Here is an 18,294-nt window from a genome sequence, read left to right on the forward strand (position 1 = left end):
CCAGGCTCCCCGCCCGCCTTTCTGTCCGTCCTGCAGGCCCAGGTGGAAGGCCTCACCTGCAGCCAGTGCCGGCCCCACCACTTCCACCTGAGTGCCAGCAACCCCGACGGCTGCCTGCCCTGCTTCTGCATGGGTGTCACCCAGCAGTGTGCCAGCTCCTCCTACACTCGCCAGCTGGTAGGAGCCCGGACGCGCCCTTAGCCCGGGGGGGCCTGCTGCCTGCCTCTCCTGGCTCATCACTGGTGCTGATCCCTGTTCCCATGCCTCCATCACTGCCCACATAAGCGCAGGTCCCAGCCACCCCCGCCGCTCCCCCCCAGGCCCTCCCCACCGCCCCATTATTGCTCAGGTCAATCCCGATCCCAGCCTTCCCTCCTCCCCCCAGACATGGTCTCCATCCCCTCATGACTTCTGTCCCAGCCCCGATTTTACCAGCTCCCCCGTTCTCCACTCCAGGGTCCTCCGGTGCCCCTCCCCCACCCAGGGGCCTCCCCGGGGCCCAGACTGACCCCCCATCCTTTTTCTGCTGTGTCAGATCTCCACCCGCTTTGCCCCCGGGGACTTCCAAGGCTTTGCCCTGGTGAACCCGCAGCGGAACAGCCGCCTGACCGGAGGCTTCTCCGTGGAACCCGTGCCCGAGGGCACCCAGCTCTCTTTTGGCAACTTTGCCCACCTTGGCCACGAGTCCTTCTACTGGCAGCTCCCGGAGATGTACCAGGGAGACAAGGTGGGACGCGCCGCAGGGCCTGGCAGACCACCCTCCCTGATCGCCAGCTCTGAGCCAGGCCCTGGGCAGCAGGGATGCAGACACAAGCTGGCCTCAGAGCGGTGTGGGCCGGCAGGCAGGTGACGGCCACGTCGTGGCTGCTGCCTTTGGGGGTCAGACAGGCCTCAACCCAGCCCTGGGCTGCCTGGTGATAAACCTCAGCTCCAGGGCAGTTCGGAGGATGAGAGCTCGTTTCTGGCGTGTAGTAAGTGCTCGCCGGTTAACGATTATTACCTTTCGCACAATTAGTCAACCAGCAGGTCCTGGGCGAGGCCCTGGGAAACAAAAGGACGAATGAGACACGCTTTCAGTTTCATTCAATCGCTCCTGCGGAATTCGCCCTGTGCTTGGTGTTGGGTGTTCTTATTGTAGGTCATGTTTTTTGAGTTCTTCTGTGCTGGCTGCGATTGTGAGCCCTTGTATCGGGCTGGCCAGAAAACTCATTTGGTTTTTCTGTAAAATGTTATGGAAAAATGTTTCGGCCAACCCAATACAGGTCGTAAGTCACAACTTTGGAGCTAAGGACAACTGCTGCCCTTTTGCATTAATGAGGAAACTGGAGTGAGAGGTTAGGGAACTTGCCTGGGCTCCCACAGCCTGAAGATGGCAATGCTGGGATGCAAACCAGCTCAGAAAAAGTGAAAGTGAAAGTCGCTCAGTGGTGTCTGAGTCTTTGTGACCCCCATGGACTATACAGTCGGTGGAATTCTCCAGGCCAGAAAACTGGAGTGGGTAGCCTTTCCCTTCTCTAGGGGATCTTCCAAACCCAGGGATCGAAGCCAAGTCTCCCGCATTGCAGGCGGATTCTTTACCAGCTGAGCCACAAGGGAAGCCCAACCAGCTCAGAGGCCACCCTTAAATACTGCAGTAGTCACAGATGCTCACAGGCTTTGCTCCTCCGGAGGCATGGTCTAGTGCAGAGATGACGTGACAGTGGTGAGGGAGGTGCTGTGGGGCTCAGGTTCTTGGGGTGGACTCCTGGGTGGCCACCTAAATGGGTTCCGTGAGCAGTCCAGGCCACCTGGCCACACCCAGGGAAAGCGGGTCTTGGTTCAGGCGTCGCCTGCTGGTTGAAGCCAGTGTTCAAACAGGTGTGTCCCCAAGTGCAGGGTCCTAGGAAAGTCAGGGACACTTAGGAGGGGGGTTCTGAGGCTGCTGTGTCCCTCCTCCTTGGACAGACTCACGGATGCCAGATTCCTCCCAGGACTGGCTTCCTTCTAGTCTCTTCTCCCTTCTCTTCCTTTCCTGGCCACAGTGTCTGCCTCCCTGCAGCTCCCAGACCTTGCTCTCTCTCTCTCTCTGTCTCCCCCCGCTCTCTCTCTAACGCCATCTCCTGGCATTTCCCTGTGCCCCACAGAGGGAGGCATATTTTGCTCGGATGCGACGGGCTCACCAGGTAGGCCTGTGATCTGAGTGGTGTGACCATGATGTGACCTGGGCATGGTGTGTTCTTGGATGCCCTCCGCCCCGCATGGGGAGACTCCTGGCACCCCAGACAATGTGGGCACGCATGGGCCCAGGTGGTGCCCGATGGCCCACGGCCGGGGCAGGGCTGCACCCAAGCCCTGCGATGTCAGGAATTAGAGCCGGGAGGGTGCTTCACCTGCTGTGCGCTCGGGTCCTACCGCCAGCCGTCTGCGGCCAGAGTGCTGGCTGGTAGGCAGGGACACCAGCTGGAGGCTAAACCACGTGACAGTCCCTGGCCCACCAGGTTACCCCAGCACTGACCCCTAAGCAGTCTCTGTTAGCCCTCTGTGTGGACAGCCCTCCTGCAGCCTGGAGTGAACCTCTGTGTGCCAGCCTGCAGAGGGGTGCATGCTTCTTGCTCCCCAGCCTGGGTGGGCCTTCCTGGCCGCCATGTCCATGGGGAAAGGACGCTCCCCAGGGCTCTAGCTCTGGGGCTCTGGGTGGGGGCGGGGGGGTGGTCTTGAGCTGGCCTATGCCCTCTGCCCATCAGAACCGCACGTCCCTCTCAGAGGAGCAGTTGCGGGCAGCCATGACCACTGGGAGGATCCCGGGGCTCCCACAGGGCAAGGGCCAGGCACAGCGGCTCTCACAGGTAACTCAAGGCCCACCTGGGGGCCAGCTGCGTCTAGGGCCCCGGGGAGGAACCCAGAGAGTAGAGTCCCAAGTAGAAGCCTGGGGCTGAGCCCCTGGCCTTCCCGAGTCACTTTCCCTCAGGCCGGGCCCCAGCCTGATGCCTGGACCACTGCAGTGTTCCTTGAGAGGCATTGCCGAGCTGCGAATGGCTTGGGGAGGTACCATGGCCTGCCTGGAGCGTGAGACCTGGGGAGCCATCTCCCCAGTATGCGTGCCCCTGGGCCTGCCTCCGGCCCCTCTAGCCCGGGCTTGGGCAGAGCTGTCTGCCCCCTCTCTTGCCAGGTCACCACTGTCTGAGCTTCTCCCCATAGCCTGGGCCTCTCCCAGTTGGCTGCACCAGGCTCGCGAGGAGCGAAAGGGCAGCAGAGACGGGAGGCGGAGCGTCAGGCGTCCACACATGGGAACAGAGGCCATGGCAGTGGGCAGCAGGCGGGCCTGGGGCCCCCTGGGTGTTGGCAGGGCCTCACAGGGTCCTTTCTGGCCCCCTGCTCCTCTCCTCCATCCCCCTTCTCCTGATCCCCCAGGTGGATGAGGCCCAAAGGCGGATGGATGCTGAAATCTGGCAGCTCCTCTCCAGCTTTGCTGCCCACCCCCCGGCCCCTCCCCAGAGAATCTCGCCCCATCCCCAGCCTGCAGCTGCTCTGCAAGCAGCTCCGCCCTCCTCCCCCTTCTCCTCCTCCTCCTCCTCCACCTTCTCTGCTTCTCTGTCCTCTGCAGTGGGCGCTCAGGTACGTGCCAAGTCACCCACCAAGGGACTCCTCCTCCAAGCCCCATGTTTTACTAGACTTCAGTTGTCGCTGAACCGGCGTCACAAATTCTGCCTGTTTCTGCACCCTACTTGGACAGATATTTATTCCAATTTATTTTTCTTTACACCAATCCTGTACCAGCTCATTTATGCTAGTTTTGCATTTTTAAATCCACACCAGAATAGCCACTAAATTTTAAAACGTTCTCTGGGGTGCCCCGTCAATCATCCTGGGGTCCACATGGGACGCAGTGCCAGATATGAGCAGATATCGACCCAAGCCGCGGCCGGTGAGAGCCGCGGGGTGTCCAGACCCAGACCGGTGGGGAGCAAGTTGTCCAGAGAGCAGGGCCAGGGCCTCGCTGCGGGGGCGGGGGCGGGGCCTCCCTCCAGGGTCTGTGCTCACCCCTGGGGGCCCACCTCTACCCTCTTGGCCCCCGGCCGGCTCCCTCCACTCTCACCACCTGCCCTTTTGTCCTAGCTCTCTCTCTCCTACAAAGGCTTCCCCCTGCTTCCTGAAAGCCTCTATTATTGGCAGCTGCCCAGAACCTTCCTGGGGAACAAGGTAACAGGGATTTGCAGAGGGGTGGATAGGGGTGTCGTCAGATCCTGAAATATCAGAGGGCTGCTTGTCAAGGCCTTTTATGACACAGCTGGGTAGACCAAATCCCAGAGCGGAGATCCACTCTCGGGTCCAAGCAGGGCTGAGGTTGGAGCCAGCGCAGCCCTTACCCTTCAGTGAGCCACAGGCCCCTCTCTGAACTGGGCGGTGAGACACGTCTCCTTTGGCCCGCCTTTGCCCTGGGCCCAGATCACTGGCCTAGCTCCTGGGCTGTATTTATTCACTCAGGAGCAGTAAGTACTTACCATGTGCTGCATTGTTGCTGTTGTTCAGTCGCTGGGTCGTGTCCGACCCTTTGCGACCCCATGGACTGCAGCGAACCAGGCTTCCCTGTCCTTCACCACCTCCCAGAGTTTGCTCAAACTCATGTCCATTGAGTTGATGATGCCATCCAACCATCTCATCCTCTGTCGTCCCCTTCTCCTCCTGCCTTCAATCTTTCCCAGCATCAGGGTCTTTTCCAATGAGTCAGCTCTTCGCATCAGGTGGACAAAGTAGTGGAGCTTCAGCTTCAGCATCAGTCCTTCCAATGAATATCCAGGACTGATTTCCTTTAGGACTGACCGGTTAGATCTCCTTGCTCTCCAAGGGTCTCTGTGTTGTATATGGGCTTCTCCTGTTGCAGAGTACAGGCTGTAGAGCACGGGCTCAGTAGTTGTGGTACACTGGCTCAGTTGCCCCAGGCATGTGGCATCTTTCCAGACCAGGGATGAAACCCATGCCCCCTGCGTGGGCAGGCAGACACTTAACCACTGGACCACCAGGGAAGTTCTAGCACGGCAAATACACATACAATACAAAATACAAATACACTTTGTATTTGTATAGTTCCAAAAATGATTTAGAGTGCCTTTTAAGAATACAGAAAATAGGCAATAAAATAACGTTCAGAGAAGAGGACAAGACAGTTTGGTCCAGGGGGAAATGAAGATAGGAAAAAGCTACTGGAACCAGAGTGGAGCTAGTTCAGAGAGGACCCAGCTAGCACTGAGGCTGTGGGCTCAGCAGGCTCTGTGCTGGGTGCAGGGTTTTATGTGGCCTTTATTACTTAATCCTCATTCTACCTTTTAACATAGGTATTAATATTATTTTTATTCCCATTTCCATGGGAGGCAAATTGGGCTCAGAGAAATTAAGTGACGTGTCCAAGGCTGTTCAAACAGTACTGCTAAGTCACTTCAGTCGTGTCCGACTCTGTGCGACCCCATAGACGGCAGCCCACCAGGCTGCCCCGTCCCTGGGATTCTCCAGGCAAGAACACTGGAGTGGGTTGCCGTTTCCTTCTCCAACGCATGAAAGTGAAAAGTGAAAGTGAAGTCGCTCAGTCGTGTCTGACTCAGCGACCCCATGGACTGCAGCCCACCTGGCTCCTCCGTCCATGGGATTTTCCAGGCAAGAGTACTGGAGTGGGGTGCCATCGCCTTCTCCAGTTCAAACAGTACAGCCGGACTCAAAGCCCCATATTAGGCCACAGAGTCTACTCCCTTAGCCACCCTGCTCTACAGCCTGTAGCTTGATCTTAGACATGGCGGTGAACTTGGTGGCATCCAAAGAAAACAGGAAACAAGCTATTTCATGGTTATCTGGTTATGCCCATAAATTCCTTCCCTCACCTTGAACTTGTGGAAAACGTCCTCGGGGCCTGTGTAGCCCGGGGCCTGGCATGTCGTCAGTAGGTGTTCATTAAATGCTCGCCAACTGAATGAACACAAATGAACAAATGGACTAGGCCTGATGCAGTGTGGCATTGATCTGAACATCTGCCCTGGAGGCAGAGAGAGAAAGGAAAGTCGTGTGGGGCAAAGCTGGGGTCTTGGCTGCTCACGTGGGAAGCCCCCAGCAGCAGACAGAAGGACTCTTCCAGTTGTGAGCAGTGGGAAGCAAGTCTAGTGGGCTTGTCTGCAACAAAGAATCTATCAGCTCATGCAACTACAGAACCCAAGGGTATCTGCTATCAGGCATGGCTGGATCCAGGGACTCATTAGCACTTTATCTCACTTGGCGCCATCCTCTCGCTTCCCATCTGACTAGTCAGGGGAGTTTTTCTGTTCCAGCAGAGCAGACATGCCAGGTTCACGTGTTCATCGGTGGTGCAGCAGAGAAGGGAAGTGGTGGAATATGCAGATTGGCCAGGTCTGGCTCAGGTCGCCCCTGTAGAGGAGGAGCGGGCGGGCCCCTCAAACCACACAGCCTGCCTGTAGGATGTGGCTTCCTCTGGAGGAAACCAGGACTGCAGTTTGCAAAAACGGGGGACGTGGATTCTGAGCAAACAGAAGCCGCTGGCCCAGACAGCAGGAGTTCTAAGGGGCTGTCAGCCTCCCCTGCCACCTCTGCCGTGGCTGAGAACTTTCGAGCCTTTTGCAGCCTCCCTGTGGTGCTCACGGTCATTACCCCTGTCTGCTTTATGAGAAATTCCATTATTGGAAGGGACTTAGAGCTGGTTTGCTGGGGTCAAGAGACTGTGGGAAAGGGGGAAACGACAAAACAGCATAGAGGCTTCTCAGGGGCACGCTGCCCCCAGGTCTGAGACTGTGAGGGAACTGATGGGTGTCGAGTCAGCTCGGTGACCGTGGGGCTCTGGTTGGCTGGGGGGACAGCACAGGTGCAGAAAGGCCTTCCGAGGCTCCGCCCCCTCACCTGTCGGGTCACACAGATCCCAGAGGAGGGCAGAGTCAGCGTGCGACTGCGGGGCTTGCGTCTTGCAGGTGGCGGCCTATGGCGGGAAGCTGCGATACACCCTCTCCTACACGGCGGGGGCCCAGGGCAGCCCGCTCTCTGACCCCGACGTCCAGATCACGGTGAGCATGGGGCTTCAGCGCCAGGCGGGAAGAAGGGGGGCATGCTTGATGTTTCTGCCCTTTCAGTCAGCGCTCAGCTGGCCCGGCACCCACCCACTGCTTAGGGCCCCCACCGCACCCCATGTCTGGAACTACAGAGGCCCGGCCCGGCTCCAGGGCCTGTACCTGACTCCTTAGGGCACAGGAGCTTGGGAGATTGGGGAGATGGGAGGCTGGGACTGGGGGATCTACTGTCCCCAAGAGCCCCTCGGTTCCCCTCCAATCCTGCTGGTGTCTCCCCAGGGCAACAACATCATGTTGGTAGCCTCCCAGCCAGCGCTGCAGGGCCCGGAGAGGAAGAACTACGAGGTCGTTTTCCGAGAGGTGAGAGGCGCTCGGCCACACCGTGTCTGACCCTCCCCAGCCTGCTTTGGAGCCCGGCTTTGACACCAGCTTCCCCTGCCTCTTACTCCACCCCGGTCCTGAGCTCACTGTCCTCAGCCAGTGCCTGGGAGGCAGGGGTTGGGGGTGGGGGTGCTGCAAGGCCAACGCCTCACCTTCATCTGCTGTCTTCTCCCCCCACGCAGGAATTCTGGCGCCGGCCTGACGGGCAGCCAGCCACCCGCGAGCACCTCCTGATGGCGCTGGCTGACCTGGACGAGCTCCTGGTCCGAGCCACATTCTCCTCCATGCCATTGGCGGCCAGCATCAGCGGGGTCAGCCTTGAGGTCGCCCAGCCCGGCCCCTCCGAGGGACCCCGGGCCCTGGAGGTGGAGGAATGCCGCTGCCCCCCGGGCTACGTCGGCTCGTCCTGCCAGGTGAGCGTGGCCTGCCCAGCCGCCTCTGCACCAGCATAGCTGGGTCCGCAAGAGGTCAGCCGGGATTCCCACGGCCTGTGATCACCGTGGGCTTCCCAGGTGGCACTTGTGGTGAAGAGCCCGCCTGCCAGTGCAGGAGACGTGAGAGACCCAGGTTCGACCCCTGGGTCAGGAAGAGCCCCTAGAGGAGGACACAGCAACCCACTCCAGTATTCTTGCCTGGAAAACCCCACGGACAGAGGAACCTGGTGGGCTTATGGTCCATGGGGTCTCAAAGAGTCAGTCGTGACTGAAGTGACTTAGCAGGCATGCACACGGTCACCATCATGACTTTAATATGCTTGGCGACAGGGCATATGTTCTTCCCAACAGCTCTGAGAGAGGTGTAATTGCCCCCTTTTAACAGATTATTTTTAAAAAATGAGGCTCTGAAAGGTGTGTGACTTACCCAAGGGCACACAGCTACACCCTGCAGAGTTAAGACACAGCTTGCCCTCTCAGGGTGCTCGCCAGAGATACGGAGACAAACGGAGACACCCAAAGTTAGCCCAAAGCAGAGCCTGGAGATGCCTCCGAGTGGTGAACAGCGTGGATGGGAGTAGGCTTCTAGGCAGGAGGACAAAATACACAGAAGTGTCAGAAAGAGGAATGTGTGAGGACAGAGCCTACGATGCAGAAGGGTCACCCCTGGAAAGCTGGGGCGGGGGGCGCTTCTTCAGACCTGGAGTAAGGCTCCCCCGGCAGGAACTACTGCCAAGCTGCAGAGGGAACGCCAGGGTTGGAACTGGGCCCCAGGAAACTTCTCTGCTCACTGCGACTGAGATGGCTGGGGCCAGGGAGAGACAGGCAGCTCGACTGGGAGGGAAGGGGGCTGGGGAGTGGAAGGGAGGACAGGCCGTTGGAGGGACTCCAAGAACATCTACAGGGCTCTGCTGGAGACTGAACGCAAGGGCAGGGCCTGCGCTGACTGCTCACCCCTGAATCCCCAGGCACAGAGCGGGCAACCACTTAACACTGGATGAGTGGGTGTGGAAGCGGGGAAGGGGGATCGCGGGAGGAGAGTGGGGAGGGCTGCGATGCCAGGTGGGCACCAGGGAGGTCAAACAGCCAGCTCCCCAGCCCAACTCAGGAAGTCCTGGCGAGAAGCCCGTGTCTCTACAGCTTTGTATCTGTGCACGTTTGCCATGGCCACAGGAGCGTTCACATCCAAGGAGATGAGCTTCATGTCCCTTGAAGTTATGAAACAACACTTTTTTTTTTGGTGAAACAACACGTTTTGGAGAACTCCTGGAGAAGGCAGGATCCCTGGTGCACATTTTCCACAGTGAAACAAAACAGATTTATAAACATCCCTTTGAAATGGTCGGGGAGGGGAGGGCCTGGAGAGATTTCAAAGAAGCAGCAGAGCGAATAGAAATTCATTGTTCTCAGAACCCCTGATTAGTCACTTAGGATGTGTAAAAACCTCCTTGGTTACCTGGGTGCTGCCTCTTTCACTTATGGGGCAAAGGTAAACACAGTCATAAAAGTCTTCAAGGAGTCACCCCAACTCCAGGTCTTCTGAGCGCTCCTTTTTCCATGTAGGGCTTGTTTTTCAATAAAGATCCTGCTAGAAGAATTTTTAGGAACGAAGCCCTGGGGCCAGAGAAGGGTTCTGCATTGTTGTTCACTCACTCACTAAGTCGTGTCCAACTCTTTGTGACCCCATGGACTGCCTCACGCCAGGCCTCCCTGTCCTTCACCATCTCCCAGAGCCTGCTCAAACTCATGTGCATTGAGTCGGTGATGCCCTCCAACCATCTCATCCTCTGTTGCCCCCTTCTCCTCCTGCCTTCAATCTTTCCCAGCATCAAGGTCTTTTCCAATGAGTCAGTTTTTCGCATCAGGTGGCCAAAGTATGGGAGCTTCAGCTTCAGTCCTTCCAATGAACAGTTAGGATTAATTTCCTTTAGGATTAACTAGTTTGATCTCTTGGCTGTCCAAGGGACTCTCAAGAGTCCTCTCCATTAAGGATGAACTATTATTTCAGTATATCCATGACTGGGGATGCCAGACAGGATGGGGGCAGACACTCCCAGCTCTCCAGAGCTCTCCAGAGCTGGGAGGAGAGGAGGGCCCCTGAGAGGGGATGCTGGGACGGGGAGCTGGGCCTGGACTCTGCCCTCCAAGAGCCAATGGGAGTCAAGATGACTGAGGAGAGGAGTTCTGGGTCTACCGGCTGCAGGTGGGACCACCTTGGAGATGGAGACCAACGCTCCCCTCTGTCCCCTAGGACTGTGCCCCGGGCTACACGCGCACCGGGAGTGGACTCTACCTCGGCCACTGTGAGCTGTGCGAATGCAATGGCCACTCAGACCTGTGCCACCCGGAGACCGGGGCCTGCTCAGTAAGATGCACGCAGGGCCAGGGCAGGGGGCTGCTTGGCTGGGGCTGGGTGGGGTGGGAGGGCTTTGGTGTGTTTAGACGGACGTCCAGGGGCAAAGTCACAGGGCGCATCCCATGGGGCAAAGTGCCTGGGCCAGCGGGTCTGAGGCACTGAGGGGTTGCAGACATGGCGGGGTGAACAGAGCCGGGAATTAGCGCCCTTCTTTATAAAGAAAGCTTTAGAGGATTCCCTGGTGGTCTACTTCAGCGGGCATGGGCTCAATCACTGGCCAGGGGACTGAGATCCTACAAGCCACGTGGTACAGCCCCAAAAATCCAGAAAACAAGAGAAGGCTGGTTCCTGTTATTTCCTATCACCAGTGTGACACATGTTTTCTGTAGAAGAATCAGACTGTAGAGATAACTTAAAAACAAAGTTAAAATTCCCTGAAATCCTACCATCTGGAGGTAATCACTGTCAACATTAGACTGTGGAGTTCTTTTTTCTGGGCAAAGGTTTACACAGATTAATATACGTCTCGTTTTGCAAATAAGCCCAGGATCACTGTGTTTCATGATCAACTTTTTTTCACTTCTTGACATCTTTCAATATTTCAATATTTTTTATACCTGAGCTTTTCAGAGTGGTATATGTATAACCCTCCGGGATACGTGGTCAAGGACCAGGTGGTTGACAGAACCACCAACTAAATATCGAATGAGGATTATGCTACATTAATTTAAAAAAAATAGATCTCTTTGGAGGAAAACATAAAACGCACACGCATTTTTTATACAATTAAGTGCTTATTTCAAAACTCTGCCCCCATACAACACCCAAGTGGGTACTTTCCTGTGATATTACAGGTATTTAGATAGAAAAATGTAAGAAATGCAATCAATATCCTTTTTGATAGCTTTTTGGATGGAATTTCCTTTTTTAATTTTCTCAGTTCTTTTTTTCTTGGTGTGTTTCCAGCATTGTGCTTTTAAAAACACCGCTGAGATGAATGGAACATCCTGTAGTGAATTCATTGTGCCGCTCCCTGATTATTTCTTTAAGATAAGCTCGAATGTGGAATTTCCAGATCAAGGGATTACCAAATCCCTTGGAGGGAGTATGATTTGGGGTAAATTTTGCCAAATAGCAAGTGGCTGACATCCTTGCACCTTGCAGCAATGCCAGCACCACGCCGCTGGGGAGTTCTGTGAGCAGTGTGCCCCTGGCTACTATGGAGATGCCACGGCCGGAACGCCCGAGGACTGCCAGCCCTGCGCCTGCCCACTGACCAACCCAGAGAACATGTGGGTGCCCTTGCTCAAGGCCCGAGGGGGGAGAGGGCATTGCACTGACTCTTGGGGCGAAAGTGAGGGGACGAGGGGGTGGGTGTTCCAGAGCCTGAGCTTCGCCTCCTACCGCAGGTTCTCCCGCACCTGTGAAAGCCTGGGAGCTGGAGGGTACCGCTGCACGGCCTGTGAACCTGGCTACACTGGCCAGTACTGTGAGCAGTAAGTTTGCTACAGGAGGGATGCAGGGAGCGGGGCATGGGGTAAACTCCTAGCTGAGAGTCCTGGATGATGTTGCTCAGAAAGGTCCCTACCAGGATCGTGTCCCTCCCCTGTCCAAAACTCTGCCAAGATTCCCCGGTGCCCTTGGGACCAGCCCGAGCTCCTTAGGTAGTAGCCTTATCATTCACCAGGCTCATCCCACCTCTGACACCTAACTCTGTACTCTAGCTGGGTGTCCCTTGACTTCTTCATGTTCAGTTCTTTAGATGTGCTGTTTTTGCTCTTCATGGATCGTTCTCCATCCACATACCGACCCCCGCCCCCATCCTGGCTAACTCCTGTTTGACCTTCAAGGCTGAGCTTTATTCCATTGTTCAGCGCGTTTTTATTGAGACTCTACTGTATGCCGTGCAGTGTAGAAACGTGTTGGAAACAAAGTGATGAGCAAAACAGATTCAGTCCCAACCCTTATAGAGTCTACTGCCTGTAATGGGAGACAAGACAGTGGGTAATCCTGCAAATAAATAGTTGCAAATGGGGATAAATTCTTTGCTGACTACAGTCTGCTTCAAAGGAATAGAACAGCCCAGGAGTCTCGTCCTCTGGGAAGCATCCTGATTCTCAGGGCTGGACAAGTGCCCCTCTCCCACCATGCCACCCCAGCCCGCATGCATGTCCCTCACTCTCATATCTGTAATTCCTTAAGAGCAAGGATTTTATCATGTTTGCTGTTGTGCATCCATAACCTTGCTTAGTGTGTGTGTGTGTGTGTGTGTGTGTGTGTGTGTGTGTGTGTTAGTCACTCGGTCGTGTCCGACTCTTTGTGACCACATGGACATAAATGTTTGTTGAATGAATATTTCCCTGAATCCAACCTGCTGACCTTCTCCCCGCACCACCCCGCCGCCCTGCCCCAGTCAGCTTTCTCAGCTCACAGAGGCTCTGCGCTGGGGCCGTTTTGGTCTCTGAAAATCCTTCCTGAGCTCTGAGTCTCCTCACCCTGTAGTGGGCAGAGAGCTGGCTCCCCAAGTCCGCCAAGAGGCACTGGGTCCCCTGAGGCCTGACACAGCTTGTCCCTGTCCCTCCTTACAGGTGTGCCCCAGGATACGTGGGTAATCCCAATGTGCCAGGGGGCCGGTGCCTGCCGCAGGGTAAGTGGGACCATGGTCTTGGGTCAAAGGTGATGGCAAGGCAGGGGACCTGGGGAGACTGAGAGATACTAGGTCTGGGGAGCAGGGTGGGGACAGGGTGTGCCAGTCTTTGGGAGGGCAGGGGGATTTGAGACAGTGGTGCCTGCTGGGGACCTCCTGCCTGAGTGGCCTCCCCTGTCCCTCTCCCAGCAGACCAAGCCCCGCTGGTGGTGCAGGTCCATCCAACTCGGAGCGTAGTACCCCAAGGCGGCCCCCACTCCCTGCGGTGCCAGGTCAGCGGGAGCCCACCCCACTACTTCTACTGGTCTCGTGAAGATGGGCGGCCCTTGCCCAGCAGCACCCAGCAGCGACATCAAGGTACGCATGGCCCCAGGCCCCTCGGCCACCCTGGTGGAAGGGGAGACACAGGCCTGAGCCTACCCTACTGAGATCCTGTAGGGACCCACATGCAGGACTGGGTCGTAAAAGGTTGCATCTTCACTGATGAGCCCCCGCCCCCCGCCTTGCCACCAGGCTCAGAGCTGCACTTCCCCAGCGTCCAGCCCTCGGATGCTGGAGTCTACATTTGCACCTGTCGGAATCTCCATCATGCCAACACCAGCCGGGCAGAGCTGCTGGTCACTGGTGAGTTCCTCGTCCCCTAACCCCAGCACTGCCTGTCCTGGGCCAGGCTGCACACTGTAGACCTAAGCCGCTGGTGCATTCATCTGCCAGAGGGGGACAGTGGTTTCCTGGATGAGGACACTGGCCAGAAAGATGGGAAGAGATGATGGCGTCAAGATGGTAGAACTGATACCGGCAGAGCTGGCAGGACTTGATACCCAGAGAGAGAAAAGTCTAGGAAGATGCCCAAGGGTCTGGATTCCAGCAGCTGGGCACACAGGGCACCATTTACCAAGATGAGAGAGGCTCCAACAGCAGAGTTTCTTCATTCGGGCTGCCCCCAAAGCAGAGACTGAGACAAAGATTTGTGTGCATGTAGTTTATTTGGGAAATGAAATGAAAGCGAGAAGAGAAGGTACCCAGGAAAGCGTGTGTCATCACTGGGCACATTACCACCTAGAGCAGGTGTTGCTGAACACAGCTGGGGCAGCACCAGGGAACTCCAGAGTAAAGTCAGCTCCTTGGAGTCCCCCCACTGTGCCCCAGCGCCCACCCACTGCCGCAGGGCCAAGGGAGCTGGGGTATGCGTGCACCAGCTCCCGTCAGTCACTGACTGGGGCCTGTTCCAGGAGCACTGAGGCTGCTGCTTTCTGTCCCACCCTGTGGGCAGGCACAGTGACCTGAGGAAACCCTCCTGCAAAGAAACGCAGCTGCTGCAGAATTCAGGCAGGCGGGTGCAGAAGTGACCACGCCAGAGCGTGTGCACGGGATGCCGGCAACCCCTGCCACCAGCAGGTCCCAGGGAACCACAAGTGTGGTTTTAGCCCTGTTAAAAGTTTGAGATGTTTGGGGAAACACTGAAGTGTGTACATGAGGTGGGCATTTTGGAGCTGTGAATCTGGAGCTCAGGAAAGAGGCCCTGGCCAGAGAAATGAATTTGGGAACTGTGGGTACAGGGGTGGGGCAGGATGAAGTCACCCAGGACAGAGCCCTGGCGAGCCCCAACCTGAGCTTGTCAGATAGAGGAGAAAGCAAGTGGGCACAGCCCGCAGACAGGAGGAGGCTGGGGGAGGGGGTGGCTGGAATCAGGGGGCAAACGGCTTCCTGGAGAGAGTAGCCCCCTCGCCAGAAGCTCCCAGGAGGTCAGCTCCAGGCAGAGAAATAACCCTCAGAGTTGATGCTTTGACAGGAGCGGTTTGCAGTGAAGAGAAGGGGGAGAAACTGGATTGGAGTGGGGCAGAGAATGGATGGGGGGGCAACCAGTGTAAATGACTGCTTCAAGAGTCTTGCCTTTGAACAGAGGGCAAGAAGTAGAGCAGGAGGTGGGCAGTGGGGGGGCGCATGTGGGGTCGGGGTCATTTTCAGATATGGGAAATTCTAGAACACATTTGTCTGTGGAGTGGGATGATCCCATGGGAAGGGAGCCAGGGAGGGCACGGCTGGGGGAGGGGGTCCTCGGGAGGGGCTCCAGCACTCAGGAAGGGGAGTGGAGGGTGGGCTGGAGGTGGGGAGAAGGCTCGCCCTTCAGGGACCAGGGAGGAGGGAGGTGGGGAGATTGGGGATCGTAGAAAATTCCTGACTAGTCATTTCACTTCTCTCCAGAAGTTGAGTTGAAGCCACAGAAGTGGAAGGAGGACTCTGGAGGGTGGAGAAGTTGGGAGGAGGTGTGAAATGGTTGTTTAAGAGGATAGAAACTCATACCAGACAGAGAGCCCCGCTGGGGTGAAGTGCGAATTGTTAAGAGCTCGTTTGTGGTCTATGATGATGAACCGGAGCCAAGGGGATCATGGTGTGATGTTCTCTGGCCACAGCCTGATGGGTGCTCGGTGCCTGCAGGGGAGAAGGGAGATGATGGGTTTGAGCCAGGAGGAGGGAGGGAGATGTCAGGGAGTGGAATGGAAGCTAAGCCAGACTGGGGGGATGGAGAGAGAGGGGGGGAAAGTGGACCCAGGACAGGGGCCTGGCCAGCACCCAGCTCCCCGGGGAAACTCCCACCCCCGCAGAGGCTCCCGGCAAGCCCATCACGGTCACAGTGGAGGAGCAACGTAGCCAGAGTGTGCGCCCCGGAGCCGACGTCACCTTCATCTGCACGGCCAAGAGCAAGGTGGGCGGGGCAGGGAGTGGGCACTGGCGAGGGTCCGTCTCCTGGGGTCTCTGAGCCCCACGCCCATCTCTCTGGCCTCCCCCACCTGCAGTCTCCGGCTTATACCCTGGTGTGGACCCGCCTGCATAATGGGAAACTGCCAAGCCGAGCCATGGATTTCAATGGTATCCTGACCATTCGCAACGTACAGCCCAGTGACGCGGGCACCTACGTGTGCACCGGCTCCAATATGTTCGCCATGGACCAGGGCACAGCCACGCTGCATGTACAAGGTACACTGTTCACGTCCACGCCTGACCCACCCGGCCCTGCCCCTTCCTCCACGCTCTCCAGGACCGAGGAGCGTCTCTCCATTCAGTTGACAGCTTCTGAACTGGAAGTACGGCAGGCCCTAGACTCAGAAGAAATGGGGTTGGGGGGTTAGACAAGCAGTATCTCTGCCCTCCCGCCCTCCGTGTTCTGTGGGGAGACACTGAGTCTGGAAACAGTGGACAAACAACAGAAGCACACCGGTGCTGGGATGTGAGTGGAGTGGAAGGAAAGCGAGGCTTGAGGTGGGCCTGAGCTGAGAGCTCTTCTACATGGGGTGGTCAGGGAGGACCCCCCAGAGGAAGTGACATCTCAGCTGAGACCTGAAGGGAAGAGAAGGGGTTCAGCCGTGCAGGAGCTGACAGCGGAAGCAGCATGTGCAAGGGCCCCGAGGCAGGAGCGTGCTGTTTGAGGGAAGGCGGGGCCAGCGTGGAAGGGTGGGTGAGGAACTTGAAGATATGGGCAGAGGTGAGTGCACTCAGTGAGGCACAGCAGGGAATTCAGGTGTTTTTGTTCTGAAAGCCACGAACAGGCCATCAGTGGGCAAGTAACGAGATCCCACTGACTTTTTTTTTTTTTTTTGGCCGCGTGTGAAGCTTGTGGGATCTTAGTTCCCTGACCAGGGATCAAACCCACACCCTCAGCAGTGAAAGGGAAGACTCCTAACCTCTGGATCGCCAGAGAAGTCCCCCCCACCCCTACCGCCAATGACATTTATTTTTTTTTAACATTTTTTTGAAGTCTTTATTGAATTTGTTACAATATTGCTTCTGTTTTATGTTTGGGTGTTGGTTTTTTTGAGCCAAGAGGCATGTGGGGATCTTAGTTCCCCAACCGGGGATCGAACCCGCAGCCTCAGCAGTGAAAGTGCAGAGTCCTAACCCCCGGACCGCCAGGGAAATCCCTCCCACTGACTGACAATGTAGAGACTCCCTCTGCCTGCTGTGTGGACAAATGGCCATGAAGGGCTGGAGTGGCAGCAAAGCGAGCATCAAGGAGGCCGTTGGCACGGGTCCCTCCCCTCCCTGACCCCACACGCTGTCTCCTCGCTCCTCAGCCTCGGCCACCCCGTCCGCCCCTGTGGTCTCCATCCACCCGCCGCAGCTCACAGTGCAGCCGGGCCAGATGGCCGAGTTCCGCTGCAGTGCCACGGGGCACCCCATGCCCAGCCTTGAGTGGACAGGTGAGGCCGTGGCGGGTACAACTGTCAGAGCCTGGCTCTCCTGGATGTGGGGGAGTGCCAGGGGGTGGGACTCTAGGAGGTGGACCTCAACCTCTTGGCGCACAGTGGTGGGTGGGCCCAGCAATGCCCATCCCAGTGGGTACTGACCCCACCTCCCCGCCGTCAGGGGGCCCTGGTGGCCAGCTCCCTCAGAAAGCACAGGTGCATCGTGGCATCCTGCGCCTGCCAGCCGTTGAGGCCTCGGATCAAGGGCAGTACCTGTGCCGCGCCCACAGCAGCGCCGGGCAGCACGTGGCCAGGGCTGTGCTCCACGTGCACGGTGAGAGAACTGGGCTGAGCGGGGAGGCGGTGGGGGCTGGCCCTGGCAGCCGTGGGGAGGTGTTCTCACAGGGTTCTGTCTGCAGGGGGCAGCGGGCCCAGGGTCCAGGTGAGCCCAGAGAGGACCCAGGTACACGAAGGCCGCACCGTCAGGCTGTACTGCAGGGCCGCGGGGGTGCCCAGTGCCACCATCACCTGGAGGAAGGAAGGGGGCAGCCTCCCCCCACAGGTGAGGGTACCTGCCCGGCTCAGCCGAGTCCCAGCACCTGCCCTCTGCCCCTCCCCTCTCCTCCTCCAGTTCCCTCCACTTCCAAGAGGCTGCCGTGCTCAGAATTCCCACTCCGGGTGTCCTGGCAGGGGGAAGCTGTCAGCCTCCTGCTTTGCTGCCTGGGTGCCCACCCGGGGCCCCGATCCCGGCTCTGAGCTGGCCTGTACGCCTCTGCCCGCCCTCCCTGGCCAGCCCATGCCAGGCTGCCTCTGACCCCTTCTCCCTGTGTGGCAGGCCCGTGCAGAGCGCACAGACATTGCCACCCTGCTCATCCCCGCCATCACGGCCGCCGACGCCGGCTTTTACCTCTGTGTGGCCACCAGCCCTGCGGGCACCGCCCAGGCCCGGATTCAAGTGGTCGTCCTTCCAGGTGCGGGGCCTCCAGGGGCTTGGAGGCATCGGAGGGCCAGCCGGGGCTCCCCCGCGGTTGCCTCACTCCCCCACCAACCCCGCCTCCCATCCCAGGTGCCACCACCCCACCGGTCAGGATTGAGTCCTCCTCGCCTTCTGTGACCGAAGGACAGACCCTGGACCTCAACTGCGTGGTGGCAGGGCTGGCCCACAGCCAGATCACGTGGTACAAGCGAGGGGGCAGCCTGCCTCCCCACGCCCAGGTACGAGGGTCCCTGAGCCCTGTGGTGGGAGCCCCCCGAG

The 18,294-nt window shown here is 57.7% G+C and overlaps 1 protein-coding gene across 9 annotated transcripts in view; it reads left to right on the top strand.

Annotated features, from left to right (window-relative positions):
• The window catches only part of HSPG2 (heparan sulfate proteoglycan 2), a 109,939-nt gene that overhangs the window by 62,182 nt on the left and 29,463 nt on the right, over nt 1-18,294 (top strand). For 6 of the 9 annotated variants that reach the window (XM_027521128.1, XM_027521146.1, XM_027521153.1 and 3 more), the window contains 18 exons: nt 37-177; nt 536-727; nt 6,942-7,034; nt 7,317-7,397; nt 7,601-7,831; nt 10,104-10,217; nt 11,373-11,500; nt 11,618-11,704; nt 12,797-12,855; nt 13,045-13,212; nt 13,369-13,479; nt 15,462-15,562; nt 15,654-15,834; nt 16,929-17,054; nt 17,221-17,373; nt 17,459-17,601; nt 17,875-18,010; nt 18,106-18,254. In XM_027521128.1, the coding sequence (XP_027376929.1) occupies nt 37-177; nt 536-727; nt 6,942-7,034; nt 7,317-7,397; nt 7,601-7,831; nt 10,104-10,217; nt 11,373-11,500; nt 11,618-11,704; nt 12,797-12,855; nt 13,045-13,212; nt 13,369-13,479; nt 15,462-15,562; nt 15,654-15,834; nt 16,929-17,054; nt 17,221-17,373; nt 17,459-17,601; nt 17,875-18,010; nt 18,106-18,254 (2,394 nt within the window). The remainder of the gene's footprint in view (nt 1-36; nt 178-535; nt 728-6,941; nt 7,035-7,316; nt 7,398-7,600; nt 7,832-10,103; nt 10,218-11,372; nt 11,501-11,617; nt 11,705-12,796; nt 12,856-13,044; nt 13,213-13,368; nt 13,480-15,461; nt 15,563-15,653; nt 15,835-16,928; nt 17,055-17,220; nt 17,374-17,458; nt 17,602-17,874; nt 18,011-18,105; nt 18,255-18,294) is intronic. The other 3 variants (XM_027521137.1, XM_027521166.1, XM_027521186.1) reach the window with 1 other exon arrangement.

Source organism: Bos indicus x Bos taurus, chromosome 2 (genome assembly GCF_003369695.1).
Source record: "Bos indicus x Bos taurus breed Angus x Brahman F1 hybrid chromosome 2, Bos_hybrid_MaternalHap_v2.0, whole genome shotgun sequence".
NCBI classification, from domain to species: Eukaryota; Metazoa; Chordata; class Mammalia; order Artiodactyla; family Bovidae; genus Bos; species Bos indicus x Bos taurus.